General features: G+C 43.9%; 1 protein-coding gene across 1 annotated transcript; it reads right to left on the bottom strand.

The window, feature by feature from the left end:
• Positions 1 to 1,290: 1,290 nt before the first annotated feature.
• Positions 1,291 to 17,269, bottom strand: CWC25 (CWC25 spliceosome associated protein). The gene is made up of 10 exons (XM_016202297.2): positions 17,102 to 17,269; positions 15,534 to 15,706; positions 12,671 to 12,907; positions 10,158 to 10,227; positions 9,067 to 9,194; positions 8,346 to 8,409; positions 7,530 to 7,741; positions 7,054 to 7,152; positions 2,948 to 3,109; positions 1,291 to 2,449 (listed from the first exon to the last, which is right to left on the bottom strand). The coding sequence occupies exons 1-10, from the start codon at positions 17,117 to 17,119 to the stop codon at positions 2,335 to 2,337; spliced, it is 1,278 nt and encodes a 425-aa protein (XP_016057783.2). The 5' UTR covers positions 17,120 to 17,269; the 3' UTR covers positions 1,291 to 2,334.
• Positions 17,270 to 18,669: the final 1,400 nt, after the last annotated feature.

Here is an 18,669-nt window from a genome sequence, read left to right as displayed (position 1 = left end):
CAGGCCTCCCCCGGACCGATCCCCACCCCCGCTCCCTTACCGCGCCATGGTCGCGCCCGTCCCGTTACCTCCCCACCCCGCCCCGGTGGTTCTGTCCGCCCCACGCTCCGCCCTTCTCGCCCCGCCCCCAGGGAGCCGGCCGGCCCGCTCCACACCCCGCCCCCGGGCGGTGCGGACGCCCTGCCCTCTCCAGGCTCTCTCCTCCCACCTAGGGTGGTACCGCCCGTCCCGGGGAGGCTGCGGCCGCCCCTCCCGCCCCTCCTCCGGCCTGACAGGAAACCGGCCAGCCTCTGCGCGCCTCAAAGTCTCGCTCCGGAGAGAGGAGGGGAGAAGGGCTGGGGACGGGGTGTCTCGCTGTCTACCGTAGGAGGGGCTCCCTATCCGGGCCCCCGGAGCCAGGGTTCGGCTCTTTCCCGCAACCTGAGGTGCCAAGATGGCGGCGGCGCCGCCGCTTGGGAGGGGAGAAGGGGCAGGAAAGTGAGGAGAGTGGGACGTACCATCCCCACCCCGGGGGAGAGAGGAGGAACACTGCACAGGGAAAAGGAAGTCCCACAGGGAAAACCAAGGAACGCCCCTCGCCCCACCCAAGCGTGGATCTGCCCACTCCCCTGGGCCTGGGGCGGTGCTCCATCACGGGACACGCCCCTTCCCCCCAGGGCCAATGAGAAGAGCCGGCCGGGAGCCCTGGGTTTTATGAATGGGTTCCCCACCCACCCACCTGCTGCCGCAGGTCCTCCTCCCGCCAAAGGGTCAAATCAACTTAAGAGATTGCTGGCACCTTAAGACACCTGTCCTACAGCAGAGTCGTAATCGTCTTATTCTCTGGCTCACTACATGACATCTTTGTTGCATAATTCCTCTCGGGCCAAGGATCTCCAGATATTTGACCCAAATGATGGGTCACAGTGCTCTATATGGAAATCCGTCAATTTGGTTCTCAGGATATAGTCGCTCTTTAAACTGTTACAAAAATAAATGTAGCCTTTATTACCAAGTAATATAATAAAACACATAATTAACCCTAGCGTAGGGGAACAGGATGAGGTGATTAAATGAGTAAGTGTATGTTACTTTCTCTCTGGGGAAAGACTAGGTTTTAAATATTACAGTGCCTGGCATCAAAAGTGCTCAAAAATAAAAATCCAAATTCATTTTAAGCAGAATCACGAATCAGCAGAAAACGAACAGCCCAGTTAATGTGTGGGTCAAGAGTGCCTAAGAAAGTTCATGGATCAAATGAGGCTATGGTGAAAGAATAGAGAAGGGAAAGGAGTAAAGACAGGAGATTGGTCCCATAACTTTTTGGGTTTTTTTAATAACTGACTAAAAAATAGTAGCAAACAACTTCAGGAAATCTAGAATTATTGTAACAAGATTACTACATGATAAAAGGAAGCCATGAAATAAAGAGCTTCCTTTTTTTTTTTTTAAGAGTCAGGGAGCATATTGGCAATTTGTTCCCGACTCAAAATCATTTGACTTCATCATTGCACTTCCCACATCAAAGACTCTAAGCAGTGTAAAAGGATAGATACCCTAGATCCTATCAATAAACCCAGGCCCCTCTTAAACTAGCTGGATTTGCAGAGGAAAAAAAAAAAAAAAAAGCTAACCTGCCTTACTATATTACTCAATAACAAGATATAATGTGGTTCCATTACATAGTAAAGTCACTTACCAAACAAGATACTCTCATAAAGCTAACTTTTTAAAAAAAGCATGTAAAAATTACCATTTGTATATATACAGACCATACTTTTACAGTTTGAAAGACAGTTCAATAGTTCAACAGTTCATTTAGGGATTTTAAAATACTTTCCCCTTCCAGATTCTTTGTCACTCCCTTGTCTCTGCCCTAACCTGACATCATTCTGTCACATAGCTACTAAATCAAGTAAATGTTCATTTACCTCAGTAAGCACAATCTACCTCAGTGACTCTGTAGAGTGAGGTTTCTAAAAGGTCTGGTATATGCTCAGGTGGTGGACAGATGCGCTCACACAGGTGGGAGGAAAGTGGCATAAGAAGAATCACCACCACAGGGAGCAGCCTTCCAGAGCAACAGGAGCGCTCACACCTAGATGGTCCAGTGCCCACCCATTAAAAACAGTCAAAACCCACTTGCACCCAGCAAAAGTTGCTGAGAGTCCCATAAAGCAAGTCACACTAGTTCTCAAAGGAAGCAGCTATTTCAGGAATCAATGGAGGAGAGTCACTTTGAACAGTGGTGGTTTGACATCTGTGGAGGAAGTCACTTGAACTCTTATAAAGAGAATTTTTAAGGGGTCAGCAGCTTCCCTGGAAAATGCAGGAAAACCAGCAAGAGGATGGTTTTTATCTTTTCATAAAGTTCTTCTCCAGAGCTACTGAGGTTCTCTGCAAAGAGTAGATATTCCGCTTCACCCGGTCCTCCAGGGAGGAGGTAGATGCACTCTCCAGCTTCATGCGGCTAGGGAGAAAAGACAGACAAAAATACGTGACAAACGTGTCAATTGGTCATCTAGCAAAATTTGAAGAAACAGGTTGCTAGCCACAAAGCAGCTGTACAAACACAAGCTCTTTTAAGTCCACATATATTACTTCTGACTCCATCTGGAACTCAATTTTTTAAACAAGTTCCAAAGGGAAAATTTATCTGCTTTGGAAAACAGTCAAAGCCTCATTGGAAAAAGACTTCCTGAGCCATGAATTCTTATTTAAAAGGAAGGCCAAGGAGATTCAATGAAAATACTAGTTCACTTCTCCTCCCCTCAAATCAAAAACATACTCTCTTGACAGCTCTGGACAGAAGCTCAGAGTGGTAACAAAGATGGTCTGGAGACTGAGCTCCATGTTCTCTCTGCACAGACACAGAAACACTGGGAACACAAGGAATGAACTAGCTGTCCAACTGCTCCCTTGGGACCATCACCAGGAAAGCTGTTGGGCAGGAAGATGATGCACTCACTGGATAAACTTCCCATCCCGAGAGTCCAGCTTCTCTAGCCTCTGCTCCCGTTCGTCATCCTTAGCGTGCTTCTTAAGGATGCTCAGTCTCTCTTCCTCCCGCCACTTGGCATTTTCCATCATCTCTTGCCGTTTTCGCTCTAGTTCCTCCGATGAGAGCTTTCTGTTGTACACAAAAACCATCCTATCAGGTCTACTCCTCTACCAGCAAAAAACAGAATCACCTTAGGGAGAACAGAAATCAGGTAGGACCCCAGGTTCTCCAGCTCACTGCTCTTTCCAGGGACATGCCCAGAAGGAATGAAACTCAGCACGAGTTTCCTTCCTTCCTAATACCTTGGTCAGGTGGTTTCATCCAAATTTCAAAGACTTTTAGTAAAGGGTTCTACACCCTCACTCAATAATCTCTGGAGCGATTATTCTGAAACATTAAATACAAAATATTCCAATTGTTTGCTCAACAACTTATAGAAGAACAGAGGACTAAGTTATTCATGTGACTTTTGACATCTACCATCTACCCACTGGGCATGCTTAGAAATTAATGTACACAGCTCATGAGTATACCACTTTAGGACTAAGCTAGAAGCCAGATGCCTGAAGAATTTAACTTAACCTCAGAAAGGAATAGGTGAGTCTTCTTTCCTAGCACTCATTACAAATGAAGTTAGAGCAAGAAGGGGAGGTGATGAACCAGCTCAATCACTATTTAACAATGTCAGACACCCAAAGCCATTGCTTCTCAAATGAGTGTGATATACAGAACCTCCTTTTAAAGGAAAAATTATCATCGAAGGCCCATAAGGGAGTGGGAGCCCAATTTTGAGAAACAAACTTAAGATACTAAAACTTGACATTTATTTATTTATAGTATAATGACATGCTTCCTTTCAAAAACCCCACTAAATAAAGTATATAAAATCACAAAGAGAATATGAGAGGAGATAACACTGGAAAAAATATGTCAACAAATTGCTGGAAGATGGAAGTGGATAGAGTGGTAACTACTTTAACAGATTGAGGAAACTGAATCCTACATGCCCAATACTAATCCGAAGCAAAATCCAGGAAAGGCTCAGAAACTGCAGGCCCCAAGTACTTTGGAGGATGGCAGCGGAGGCATAGGGCTGAAAACAAAAGGACCAATTTAAAGTCTGTATAAGAAGCAATTAAGACACCATTGGTTCCTCATACCTAACTTGGGGAAGTAAGTGACTGCTCTCCCAAAGGTCTACAGGAGACCTTTCTGAAGGGAGACCCTTCAAGTAGTTTCTGGAGAACTAAACCAGACAGGACATCAGAAGATGCAGAGGCAGCGAGTATAGCAGAGGAAGCCAGGAGGGCCACCAGGGCAAGGAGGGATGAAACAGAAATTCACATACTCAACAGAGAGGCTCTCAGCCCCAGTCTTCCAGAATGCCAGCAGCCAGACTTAGAGCCGTTGGTCAGGCAATCAGATAATTTTTCCTCTGGAGAAATTTAATGGTTCCTGACAAAAGAACCAAAGATACGGACTTCTGAGTGTCCCCAGCTAAAAACCAGTTCAAAACCTAATCTCCCATCAACAGACAAGCCCTGCCCATACATAATACAGTGATTTCAGCTTTTTAGTGCCCTACTTTTAAGTATGAATAGACAGTTAAATAATCACCAAACATTTCAAGAAAGCCTCTAACATGAAAGAGACCTACGCAGAAGGAAAAGAGAACTTAAATCTACAATAAAAAACCCTCACTCTAAGATAACAAATAAAAGATATTGCATCAAATGAAATGAGAAATATGAGGCTTTATTGATTTCAGAGAGGAAGGGAGAGGGGGGAAGAGAGATAGAAACATCAATGATGAGAGAGCCATTCATTGATCGGCTGCCTAATAGGAGGCTTTTTTAAAGGAACAATCAGAACATGAACCAATTCTTAGAAATTAGGGAGAACACAGAAGTTAATAAATAATACCAGAACATTTCCCAGACTGAAAGCCATGGGTCAGATTGAAAGAGGTAAATATTGACCCTAAAAAAAAATGTAAAGAAAGGAAATACAACCTCAGTATTCTGCTTGGCAATGAAAAGTATCAATGAACAGTATTTATATAACATAGTAACATGAATCCACATACTGATTAAACCACAAACTGTGATATAACCATATAGAAAGATAGGGGGAGAAAAAACATGGTACTAGAAGTATATAAGAGCTCATTTACTCAAACAGTAAGAAACTATCTAATATCTAAAACTGATGAATTAAGAGACCACAACATATATATATTTTTAGAAATTGATAGCTGCCAAAGAAAACCGCTCAAAAAGCTGAAAATAGTTACTATTGACTAGAAGTGAGGTTGAGCAAGGCAAGGAACTGGTGGTTTTTGTTATAAGACTTTTGACTTTAAAAAATATGAATTATTGATCAAAACAATTTGAAAAATTGTGCCTCTATAATAGTAATTTGGGCAATAATAATAACTCAATTTTCTATTCCCTATTGCCACTTTTGTTGTGGGCAATTTACAAACCCAACAAAAGGAATTTTAGCCACTTCTGGAGTGTGACCTTACACAGTGGTGTTTTTTTGTTTCTTTGTTTTGAGTACACATGTGTTTTTAATTATAGGAGTGCTGTGTTAACATGCTCTTTTTCTCTCTTGGACGCCTGCACCTTTCCCCACCCTCTTCTTTCTACAGGGCTCGCTTGAGTTCTCTCTCTCTCTGGAGCAGGCCTGCACCTTTCCCTCTCCCCTTTCCCTAGGAGCGTTTTCTCTGCCTTTTTTTCCTAAGCTTCAAGGACCCTGATTTTGGTTTTGCCTCTGCAACTCATTTCCTGAGCCCACACAGCCCAGCTGCCTCACCTTTTCTACCTCTATGACTTTCTAAATAAATTTTTGCTTGTATTTGAAAAGAAAAAAGTGTTGTTGCCTGTAAGAAATTCAGAAAGCAATGAAAATATAAATTAAATGGAAATCCCACAAGACCCCAAAAAATTTTAAGAGAAAAATAGTCTCCATCTACATAAAAATTGTTTCAAATTGAGAATCTCACTGCAAAAGAGAAGCTTCATCTTTTCAGCTGGCAAGAAAAGTTGTTTCAGATCACCAATTAAAACATACACACAGCCCTGGCTAGTGGCTTAGTGGGTTAGAGTGCCGTCCCATACATCAAAAGGTTGTGGGTTAGATTTCCTGTCAGGGCACATCAGGGTTTCGGCTTGGATCTTGGCCAGGGCGTGTATGGGAGGCAACCAATCAATGTTTCTCTCTCACATCAATGTTTCTCTCTCTCCCTCCCTCCCACTCTTGCTAAAAAATCAATGGAAAAAATATCCTTGAGTGAGGATTAACAACAAAAAAATAAAACTTTGAAAAAGATTTCTTTTCCCTGGAAACTTAAGAGAATCAGGCAATTAATAGTTAAAAGGGACCTTACAGTCCGCCTCCCTTCTAACAACATGGTGAATACAAGATGTTGTAGACTCTCAGTGGTTCTCAATGTTGGCTGCATATTGGAATCACCAGGGAGCTTTAAAAATACTGATGTCTGGTCCCACCCTGAGATTATGATGTAACAAGATTGGAGTGTAGCTGGGTAATGGGAAATTTTTAAGCTTCCCAAGTGATTCTAATGTGCAGCCAATTTGTTGGGGCAGTAAAAGGAAGTTCACAAAAGTTGTTCATTTCATCTCAAGTCTACTAAGAGCAGGTGTGACCCCTAGAGACAGCCATCCATGGGCACACCCTCAGATCCCTGGGCTGCACCCCTGTATTGTTTGACCCACTCTACACCTTAGGATGTCTGCCCTTGAGGAGAGCACCCGGCTTCCCTTTCAGCTGATGCCTCAAGTAAGGACATTCTCTCAAGAAAAGCATCTCTATGGAAATCTCTATGAGAATTAACATGCTTACGGATGTCGAGAGACAGTGAATAAATGTGTCCTTTCAATGTGCCTCCCACTGTGAGGAAACAGAGCAGACTGTTAAAAGTTGACAATAATAATAAAAAAACTGGTTGGGCAAAAAGGTGATATAGATTGTCCACTTGCCCAGGTCTAAGCCACTCCTAGACTCAGGCCTGCAGGGTCTGAAGTTTATGTACTGGGCTCTTGACTCACCTGGTATATCCAGGGGCGTGCCGCCTTTGGTAGACCTCTTTTTTAGGTGATGGGCTCTTAGTTCGGCCTCTCTCTCTCCTGTTTACCTTAGAATTATGCCTGTAACAAACATAGAGGGCAGAAAGGAGAAAAGCTTTTTTAATACAAGGGCTTTTATCATGTTCCTCAAATGATAGGAGGAAAGCTAACTGTTATAATTATAATCCAAATTGAAGAGAATAGAGGGCAGAAGTGGAAGAAAAACAAAGGCATAAAGATACATAAGATTTGATATTCAACTCGCTCTAGATATTCCAAATATGTAAATATGTAGTTCTAGGAGACCTGAGCTTTACATTGAGGTGGGGGCAATGATGTAGAAGAAATAACAAAGCAAAGACATTTGGAAAAATGAACAGATATTAGCAAAAGCAAATAACCTGTTGTGACCAGGCCCCGCAAGTAGAGGTTATTTCACAGTGAATTCCCAGACTCACGGTTTGCTTGGCCTTGGGGACCTTGACCTTCTGCTCGGGGATCGAGACCTCCTGTCCCGGGACCCTACTTCTCTGGAGCTCTTCATGCTGGCATGTCTGGGAGGTGAGGGGGAGGAGCTCCTGGACCTGGAGTGATTCTTCCACCCATGCACTCCTTTGGGCTCGGCCAGGAAAGGACCTTGCAGACGCTGGCTATGGTCGGAGTCCCTGATCTATACCATCAAAGGAAAGGAAGAAAGGCTATTCATAGGAAAATCCAGCAGCTCAGGAGAAAATGCAGTGAGACAAGAAAATGAATGAGCACTGGGGTTCTCTAAGGAGACAATCCTTTCACAGCGAACCATACAAACTTAGGCAAGTTATCTTCAGAATTTTTTAAAAGAATGTACCCACCCAACAATCTAAACTGGCATGGCTCTTCTCTGCAGCCTGAGGAGCAGCAAGAGGCAGAGCACGGAGGACAGGACACAAAGTTAAACATACTGAGGGGAAAGAAGGAATCCAGAGGGGTGTACATTTGTCAAAAGTCATCAACCCGTACACTTAAAATATAAAATCTAAGCATTCCATGTAAATTACTTGCAGAGGGATGGACAGCATGCCTAAATGCTCCACGGGTGGTTTAGCCCCTCTGCTCAGAGGGCCCTCAGCTCAGGAATAAGGAACAGGCCCGTTCCCAGCAGCCCCACTCTTGGCTGCTCAAACTCCCTTCTTCCCATATGTTTGATTGGCTGTTAAAAATGCTCTATACCCAAAAAGGCTGTCAAGTTGGCACATATGACAGTCCCACTCCCTCTGAGAAGTCCACATTCTTACCTGTAAGCCATACCCAGGAACTTTGGACAAAACAGAGGAAGAATTTGCCGTCTTCTTTTGAGATCTAACAGATTAAAAACACATGCTCATTGTAAAGAAAACGCACAAAGGTCCACTTTAAATCTCGTGCAGAAATGTGCTTCCTGCTTCAATGGTGACCTTTCCTACCTCCCAGCTCTTACTTGGGAGGTGTCTCTCTATTTGGACTATCTTTGCTGGAAGATGCATCAGCACAGCCGTGTTTTCCCCGTGAAAAACCGTGGGCCCAGCTTTTCAGCCCCAATGCCTGAACTCGTTCTTCTCTCACCTCGCACTGCTATTCCAGGGACTAAGAGTGAGTCAACAGTGACAATGCTGACTGCTCCCACAGAGAGGACATACAGAATGGGCCCAGATGGGCCCACTAAAGCATTTTTTTTAAAAAGAGGAAAAAAAAAAGCCTACTTAAAACTTACTTCAGTCTTGAAGGAATCACAAGCTGAGGTGAAAGTCATATCCAGGATGTCTGACCAAAGACCTAACAGGGCTACAGGGTCATGCCAAGATCTCCAAGGAACTCTAATGCTAGCTGGCAAGCTCTGTGGGCACAGGGCCCGTGTATGACTTCACCACTGAAACCCCAGTCCCGGCAGTTCCCGGCATGGAGTAGGCGTTCAGTTAGTGTCTGTGGAATTGAATGAGTGAATGAATCAATGTGAGGGAGGCGGCTCCACATGCTCACCTCCCCCAGTTGCGCTCGTCCTCACTGCTGCACCGATCGCTACTTGAGCTTCTGTGCTTATGTTTCTTGTGCTTCTTTTTCTTCTCCTTCTTCTTCTTCTTCTCCTTTTTTTCCAGGCTCATTTGCAACTAGAAAATGCCCAGAATATAACCACACAAAATTACTGAGACCCCTGTGTGTCCTTCCGAAGGGACTGGGTTATGCACAAACTACCTGACTCCAGGCCTCTGGATCTATAGAGGGTCAGGCCATTATCAGAGTTTCCCTGTCAACGGGGAGGGGCTTAACCCTGATTGTACACAAATGCCCCCTAGACTAGTGAACAGAATCTCTGGTGGCTAGGAATTTGTGTTTTTATTTTTATTTACTTATTTAAATCCTCACCCAAGAATATTTTTTCCACTGCTTTTTGGAGAAAGTGGAAGGGGGAAAGAGAGAGGGAAACATCAATGTGAGAGAGACACATCAATTGGTTGCCTCCCGCACGCATCCCAACCAGGGCCGGGGATTGAGCCTGCAACCTAGGTACATGCCCTTGGCTGGAATCGAACCTGGGACTCTTTAGTCTGTGGGCCCACGTTCTAACCACTAAGCAAAACCACCTAGGATTAGGAATGTGTGTTTTTAAACAGTCTCTGGAACCACTGCCTAGCAATTTCCAATGGTCAAAAGAACTCCAACTCCATTGAAAGCTATTGGAGATCAACCTTTAAATTTTCCTTACCAACTGATCCAAGAAACAATCACATAAAGTGTCATGTGAATGTTGAAAGGGTGCTAGAGGCTCTGCCTACTGATCTCCTGAACACACTGTATGATCATGCTTTCCACAGGCATATCTCATACCTCTCTTTTTCTGGAACCATGACATCACATGGTGTTTTCCCAACCAAAAGACATGTAAGAGGAAATCAAGCTTAATTAAGCTTGATAAATAAAGATTGCATAAAATCACCAAGAAAAGGTCTCTAAAAGACAAAAAATGTTTAAAGCCATTGTTTTCCTTCGCGTAAGGTAAGAGTAAATAGAGAGAAGTTCTCATGTTAAGTAGCTAAAAGATACTCCTGGTACTTATTTAATGCACTACTTACCAATTCTTTGATTTTCTTCATTTTCACAGGATTATTCAATACCTCTCTTTTTTTCTCTTCCTCCTTCTTCCTAAAGAAAGAGAGAAAATTATAAAAACCATAACAATTTCTTTTAGAAAGGAGATTAAGTCACTCATTCTGCTCTCCACAATTCTATGTAGCAATCTTTTTTCGAAACCCATGGAGACAGGCCCTATGTTGAAATATACATGATGGTGTGGAAGCCAGAAATCTTCCCCAAATCTGCAAAAGGAATTAAATATTGTGGGGAAAGTCCACACTGGTTCCCTGTGGTGCAACAGAGTTTGGTGTGTTTCTTGTTAAGCTTCACACTCAAGGCTTCCTAACTACTCAAGTAAATGGGTGTCATTATCCTATGTGTCAATTGGTTGCTGTGTATCAGCTGGTTGCAATTTTCCAATACTACACCCACTGTTTAGCATAATAACGGTCTGGGAAATAAAGAGAGTAGATTCCTCTTTCAAGAAGTTACACTCATATATGCTTCATAGGTGGATAAACTGATCTACCTTTCTGGAGAACAATTTGGCAGCACCCTCACAGCCTACACATACTCTTTGGTCTCACAAATTTGCTACTTAAATAAGCAAGGAAGGTCACTATAAAGGTGTTCATATTATAAAACTGAAATCTGGAAACAAGTTAGAGATCCAACAAGAAAGTATTAATAAATTATCATATACCCATACAGTAGAGACATAAAAAATGATGTTATAGAAGCATAATTAGTGGCATAGAAAGACATTCAATATACATGATTAGGCAGAAAAAAATATGCACATTAGGTACACCAAAGTTCATAGCGGCATTACTCACAAGAGTAAAAAAAAGCCCACCCACAGGTAAATGGATAAACAAAGTGTATACAGTGAAATATTATTCAACCTTAAATAGGAAGGAAACTCTGACATATGTTACAACATGGATGAACCTTGAAGGCATTATGCTAAGTGAAATAAACTAGTCAAAAAAGACAAAAATTGTATGATTTCATTTATATGCGGCTCCTACAGTAGTCAAACTCACAAAAACAAAAAGTAGAATGGTGTTTCCCAGGGGCTGAGGGAAAGAAGAAATAGAGAGTTGTTTAATGGGTAGAGAGTTTCAATTTTGCAAGATGAGAAACTTCCGGAGATTGGTTGCACACCAATGTGGACACACTTAACACTACTGAACTGTACACTTAAAATAGCTATAAATTTCATGTTGTGTGTATTTTACTACAACTTTTAAAAAACGAAGGATAGCCCAACCAGTGTGGCTCAGCAGTTGAGCATCGACAGGATCCAGGAGATCAAGGTTCGACTCCCGGTCAGGGCACATGCCTGGGTTTCGGGCTCGATCCCCAGTGCGGGGCGTGCAGGCGGCAGCTGATCAATGACTTTCTCTCATCTTTGATGTTTCTATCTCTCTCTCTCCCTCCCTCTCTCTGAAATCAATAAAAAATATATTAAATAAATAAATAAGAAGGATGTTCTGACACATGCTAAGCAAGGATGAACCTTGAAAACATTATGCTGAGTGAAATAATCCAGTCACAAAAGGACAATTACCATATGATTCCACTTACATGAGGTAACTAGAGCAGCTAAATTCACAGAGATAGAAAGTAGAATTGTGGTTGCCAGGAACTGGGGTAGGAGAGAATGAGGAGTTACTGTTTAATGAGTATAGGATTTCAGTTTGGGATGATGAAAAGTTCTGGAGATGGACGGTGGTGATAGTTGCACAAGAATGTGAATGACTTAATGCCACTGAATGTAGAGTTAAAAATGGTTACAATGGTAAATTCTGTTATGTATGTCTTACCACAATTAATTAATGAATTAAGAAGCTAACAAAACACGAGAAAATATTTGCATATACACAAACTGTACAGTATTTTTACATATACATATGCAGTACCTTTAATATATAGTTTTAAAAGAATTTTCAAAAGAATATAATAAACATTCTTCAATGTTCAACCTTATACAGCTGAAATACAATATTGCAAATTAAACCCCCCCAAAATAATACGCACAGCATGATCTCATTTTGTAACCAAAATGCAGCTACTTTGATCTGTTACATGTAAGGCTTTCAAGGGAGATTCCAAAATTGCTTTTTAAAGTGTTCTGCTGGGGAGGGGGGAGGGGGGGGCCTGTTCACCCACCTAGCCAACTATATACATTATCTCCAAATTCCCAAGAAGTTGCCAGCCTTTCTCACCTTGCTTCTACCTCGTATTTTTGATTAAGAGTCAACAGTAAATGAATAAATCTGGTCTGGTCTAGTCTGGTCCCAATCCACTTGCCAATCTCTTCCCATATGGCCTACACCAGGAACACTTAATGAAGCCTCCTTTCCAACATCATGAAGCCCAAACGGAGACAAATCCTTTTACATGATAGACAAAAGCTAGGAGGAAATCATTGTGAAATGAGAGGCTATATCACATCTCTACTGAGCATCTCTGTAACAAAACCCCCTTCCCAGTCCCTCATCGGTACCTGATGATGAAGAGTGGGTCCTCCCGGATCTTGCTGGCCATGTCAAGGAGGGAATTGGCACCCGATGGGGCAAAGATAGAGCCTGGGAGGAGTCCTGTCTCAGAAGAACAGCCTGCCTCCTTCTCCTCCATCTTCTCAAAAACATATTTGTCAATAGGGCGCCCCAGCAAGTACTCATCACGGTTCACCATCCCACCGGGACCCTGGTACATCCAGTCCAATTTTTCTTCTTTTTTCCTAGTTCAAGAATAAAAAAGAAAATGTAGACTCCTGCAAACCTACACAAAAAACCTGACCACCAGGCATAGACAACCACAGCTAGTCAGAGCAGGACTCACTCTACAGGCACCTAGCATGGGCTAAACACAGTACTCCACATGGCACATGGAAGAAATGATGCTTGCCGGCATGAAGCTTACCATTTAGTGGAGACATCATTTTCACCACCTAAAGCAATTTATGAGGAAAAAGAGTGTTCCTCAACCTGGGACACAGATCTTTGCCCACGGCTTCTCAAGTCTCCTCTACAAAGTCTTTATATTACCCTTTCATTTTGAGGCTAACCTGAAACAATAAGCATATTCTGGATCATCTCATCACCAAGACCAATTTCAGTGACCACATATGCAGTTGTGTTCATTGTGTGTTTAGTGCTTTTTGTCACACTGGCACAAGAGGTGATACTACATTTAAGGAGATCGTGAAAAAAGACCAGAGATAACCTAACAAGAAAATTTCAAGCCAAAAGAGGACGACCAAATTATGTCACAATATCATGCCAAATAAATATTTCCCAGGGGTTCTGAGAGAAAAAAGTTGTGAGAAAACTGAACACTACCACAACAGACGATAAAGGCATGCTGAACTCGTAAGAGCATACGTTAAAGCAGCCAATACCACATTCACACGGCAAGCAGCAAAGTAGTTTCATCAAAACAACAGTATCTATAACACTGTTTTCTGAATATCACTTTTTTGTTTAATTTGTGTATTTATTCTTGTCTAAGATTATATAACAACTACAAGCATAAAGAATGTCTTCCTGGTTACATCTTCGGACATTTTTAGTAGGAAAATTTTAAACCAGTAACAGAGGGTCATAACATTTTAGGTATTTTTTCCTATTAAAAGGATTGGTTTGAGAAACATTATAGTCTATAATTAAGGATTGTGGGCCACTGGATTCAGGCTCCACACAGTTTGACCAGACATTGGAGTCAAAATGGAGGAGTATAAGTGAGAGTTGTGCCCTGGCAAACAATGGAAGACGGTGGTGGGACCCTTACAATGAGTATCACAGGTAGTGGTGTCTGTCAAGCAAATAAAAGTTTTTGCCTTTTGCCAGTGGGAGTAAACCAGAAACTACAAGGGAGTTTGACAGCTATTAAAACCAGGCCTCATCCTGGCCACTGTAGTTCAGAGGTTAGAGCGTTGGCCCATGCACTGAGGGGTGGCAGGTTCGATTCCCAATCAAGGGCATGTACCTGGGTTGCAGGTTCAAGAGCACGTCGGAGGCAACAAGTCGATGTGTCTCTCTTACATCGATGTTTCTCTGTTTCTGTTTTTATTTCTCTCTTTCTCTCTCCCTCCCTCCCTTCTATTCTCTTTAAAAAATTCAATGGAGCCCTAGCTGGTTCGGCTCAGTGGTTAGAGTGTTGGCCTGCAGATTGATTCCAGTCAAGGGGACATACCTGGTTGCAGGCTCAATCCCTGGCCACCTGGGTGTGAGAGGGAAGCAACCTAATCGATGTTTCTCTCTCCCTCTTTCTTTCTCTCTCTCTACCTTCCACTCTCTCTGAAAAGCAATGGAAAAATATCCTCGGGTGAGGATTAATGAAAAACACACACAAAAAAACAGGCCTCCAAGAGCACTTCCACACATCTTTGCCCCACGTGCGTTACCTTTGCCTTTCTTTCCCCTAAGCTCCGAGACTTTCTTTTCTGAGCCCATGCAACCCAGATGGCCCACTTCTACCTCTAAATAAACTTTTGCTTATATTTGGAAGGGAAAAAAACAAAACACACCTCACCCTGGCCGGCGTGGCTCAGTTGGTTGGGCATGGTCCCGGCAACACCAAAAGGTTACCTATTCAATTCTTGGTCCAGGCATATGCCCAGGTTTTGGGCTCAATCCCCAGTAGGGGGCATGCAGAAGCCAGTCAATGGATGTACTGCTCTCACATTGATGATCCTCTCTCTCCCTTCCTCTCTAAAAATCAATAAAAATATTTTAAAAAAAAGAAAAAAACACCAGGTCCTCACACTTGGGAGGTAACTCTATAGTTTGAAGAGGTCTGTTCCATGAGTTATTGCAGTATGCTTCAAGCCAGAGGGAAGGAAAATCCCTGGAATTCCATCAAAGTGCTGCCTTAACAGGAGCCACACTGTCAGCAAGAAATGGAACAATGGACGTAGTTGTTGGGTCAGCTGTGATGGGTGGCATTTTCCTAAGTTTAATTGGAGGAACTGGTATCTTGTTGACAAGATTTGCCTTTTGCAGTTTCCCAATGATCTTTAATTTGCTGAAGACCCCCTCCCAGTTGCCTTCAACCCAGTTACCACCCTCACCTTTTGGAACTATGGATAATACCAAAAGACTTCTTTCCTAGGATTTCTTTAACAGAATGAGCTATAGTTCAAGAAGGATTGTGGAAGACCAAGATAGTCTGTTTTTAAACCATAGGATAATTATGGTCAAATAAGCTGTGAAGAAGCATTCTGACTCCAAATCCCATGTTCAAACCAGCTACTGTGCAACAACTGGATGATACACCTGCAGGCCAGACCTGCAGTTCCCTACACACCAGGACACCCCCACCCCACATTCCCACATTGCCCACTCCACCCTCAGCTCCTGGCTTACTTGACAGCGCCAACATCCTCTGCATAGCGCTGCATCTCCTCCCGGGCCCTCTCCTCCCGCAGCTCCCGCTGAAGCTCCTCAATCTTCTTCCGCTCAGCCTCATGCTTCTGCTCAGCCTTCCACACTTTCTCCACATTGCGGAGTGTCTGCGGGTGCCAGCTCTTCTTCAGATTCTGTGGTAATTGAAAGGAGGGAAAAAAACAATTCAGGAAGTGTGTGGGTGGTAAGTATAACTGTCCCTGCCTCACCCTAATCATGCCAAGGCAGGCGTATGTAAGGGCAAGACTGTCTTTAACAATGACAAGTTTGGCACCCAATAATCTCTCATACACAGGGGGGTTTTGGTCAAGTACATAAAGCTTCAGGATATAAAAGACCCTTCCTGAATTCCCTTCAAATACTTTGAGCCTGAAATGCATGAGTCTGACTTCCATTGGCCATATGTGAAGTGAGGGTTGGTGATGACAACAAAGAATTATCCAGCCCCGAATGTCAATAGCGTTAAGGCTGAGAAACCCTGGATTAGAGCTTTCTTGTCCCTAAATGCAGTTATCCAAAGAATACACTAGCCTGGCCTTATAGCTCAGTCGGTTAGAGCATCCTCCAGATATGCCAAGGTTGCTGGTTCAATCCCCATCCAGGGCACATACAAAAATCAACCAATGAATGAATAAATAAGTGGAACAACAAATCAATGTTTCTCTCTCTTTCCCTCTGTTTCTAAAATCAATAAATTAAAAAAAAAATTTTTAACAAAAAATACACCAACTTCGAGGAACCTTGATGGAATATTGGAACTCATACTAATCAACAGCACCTGACAAACTCTAATACAGCTACTGGACAGGTGACTAAATTGATTTGCTGATTCGATTAGCTACACTTCCAAAAGGTTAGCATTTTCTGATCTTGCACCTTGCTCTTGTGGTCGTTGCCCAGTTTGGGGCCTCAGCCCCGTACAAATGAACTATACTGTTTAAGAGAAATTGCCATTTAACGTATATTAAGTGCTATAAATTCAAAAGAAAGCTCTGACACTACAGATCAGAAAGCAGCATTGAAGGAGAAACGGAAAAGGTGGACATGAACAAGATCCCTTCAGGCTTAAAATGGATCTCAGGAAAAGGCTGAAAGGAAAGAATGGGGCACAGACCAGGCCTACTACAGCCCAGGACACCGCTATGAACTCCTAGCTGAGAAAGGGAGATGTGTCCCAAGGCAAGATACACAAAATAATGCCTGCGTGACCCGTCCTCGATATCTGCCTCCTTTCCTACCCATGGTTCCAACCCCCGCCCCCCGGCCTTCCTGGAATTTCCAGACGGAGGGCCACCGCTAACAAACACAAAAAACATCTGCCACCGTTGGCGACACACCTGGAACACCTTCCCAAGTCTCCGCTCAGTCTCTTCGTGGCCTTAGAGATCCGTCCCCTCTCCAGGGCTACGGCACCCTCCCCGCGAAAACAAGGCTGTGTCGCCAAGGTTACCCACTCCCACCAATTTCCTTCCCCAGCCCTAGCAGGTCTCCAGCCTCAATCCTCCCCCGCCGAGGCCTCCCTCACTTACCAGATCCCCGCCTCCCATGATGGTGGAGACGTTTCCTCACTACGTGGACCTAGAAGACTCAGGAAGGATCGAGAGGAAACGCAATTAGTTTAGGCGCGACCTCCCGAGGTCTGTTCTCAGCGGCCACCAGCTGCTACTTTCACCGCCGGATCTACAGCCCACTTCCGGGAAGGCGACCTATTACCGCGACAGCGTCGCGGCGTGATGACGTTTTACTCTGTGGCGCTGCGTAGCAGTGACGTCAAACAGGTAGTTTCGCAGTTTGAGGCTCTGCTGTGCCTCTGTGATCTTGTTTTGGCACCACCTCTGCCGTCCCGAAAAGTGTGTTAAAACGCCACGGCTCTGGTCAGTTGCAATGCCTGGGGGCCTCGCCCAGCGGCTTGGTTGCCATGGCAGCGCGCGGCGGCGTCCCCCTCCGCCTCGGCTCCGCGTCTACCCGGGAGGCCCCAGCGTGGACCAGCTTCCGCCTCCTGGGCCCGGCCCCGGCCTCCCCCGCCACCCCGGTTTTCAAATCCTCACTCTCCTCAAACCTCGACGCAGCGCCGACTCAAATCAGACCTACTTTACGGAGATTAATAGAAACAATCGAACCGAAATTCCGTCGGCTGCCTTGCACCAAATCTTTGGAATCTGCCAGCTTCCCCATTTCCTTAGTTTGCGATGAAAGAGGCGACCCTCCCAAGGCTGGAGGTTCTGCCACTCGACCCCACCCCTCACTTCTGGGATTACTAGATTTCTTCCTCCTGTATCTCCCTTAGTGTTGGCTTTGTCATCAGCATTTTAGATACGTTCAACTGATCCTTTTAAAAAGTAAAAAGGCCCACCTTTCCCCCAGCTGCTGTTGCACTCTCCTCTCCGTCGTAACCAAACTTGAAACAAGTTGTTTCCACTCGGGAGACAAGATGCCCCCACTTCATCTGCTTAACCTCACCCCTCCACCCTGTTCCTCCCTTGATCTTCAGTAATCCCCCCGTATTTAAGTCAAATGAGCCCTGACCTGGTAGCTCAGTTGGTTAGAGCATCGCATCTGGATGCACCAAGGTTGCGGGTTTGATCCCTGTCAAGGCACATACAAGTACGAACCAATAAATACATAAATAAGTGGGACAACAAATCAATGTTTCTCTTCCTAAATGTAACGAGTAAATCAAATGGCACATTCATCCTCATCTTGATCACCCTGAGCCTTTGGTGTTGAGGGCCACTCCCTCCTGTGGAAACACTTTTCACTTGACTTTCCCCACCAGTCTCCAGATTTTCCTTTGTCCTTCTTCTGGGGAAACATGTTTTCTTCATCATCCTGCATCTTAGGTTCTGTCTCAGGTCTTTTCATGTGCAGTGCTCTACCTGGAAGATCTCATCAACTCACAGGGATTTCAATTACCATCTATGTGCTAATGAATCCCAAATTCATTATCTCCTCATGTCTCTCAAGCTCCAGGGTTTCAAGCCTGGCTGTTAGACATTTTCAGTGGAATGTCTGGAAGATACTAAAACTGAACTCATTATCTCCCCTATCCCTACTCCCCCAGTCCAGCTCTTCTCCCCTATTACCACCATGTCTCCAT

Source organism: Miniopterus natalensis, chromosome 17 (genome assembly GCF_054644295.1).
Source record: "Miniopterus natalensis isolate mMinNat1 chromosome 17, mMinNat1.hap1, whole genome shotgun sequence".
Classification (NCBI taxonomy): domain Eukaryota; kingdom Metazoa; phylum Chordata; class Mammalia; order Chiroptera; family Miniopteridae; genus Miniopterus; species Miniopterus natalensis.
The sequence above is the reverse complement of the archived record's forward strand: the minus strand, read 5'-3'. Positions and strand labels throughout refer to the sequence as shown.

Bases quoted from the DNA above. Each gene is read 5' to 3' on its own strand.
- CWC25 (XM_016202297.2), bottom strand. The intron at 12,908-15,533 runs GTAAGCCAGGAG...TTCTTGAACTAG, and splicing joins GAGGATGTTGGCGCTGTCAA to GAAAAAAGAAGAAAAATTGG. The intron at 9,195-10,157 runs GTAAGTAGTGCA...GGCATTTTCTAG, and splicing joins TGAAGAAAATCAAAGAATTG to TTGCAAATGAGCCTGGAAAA.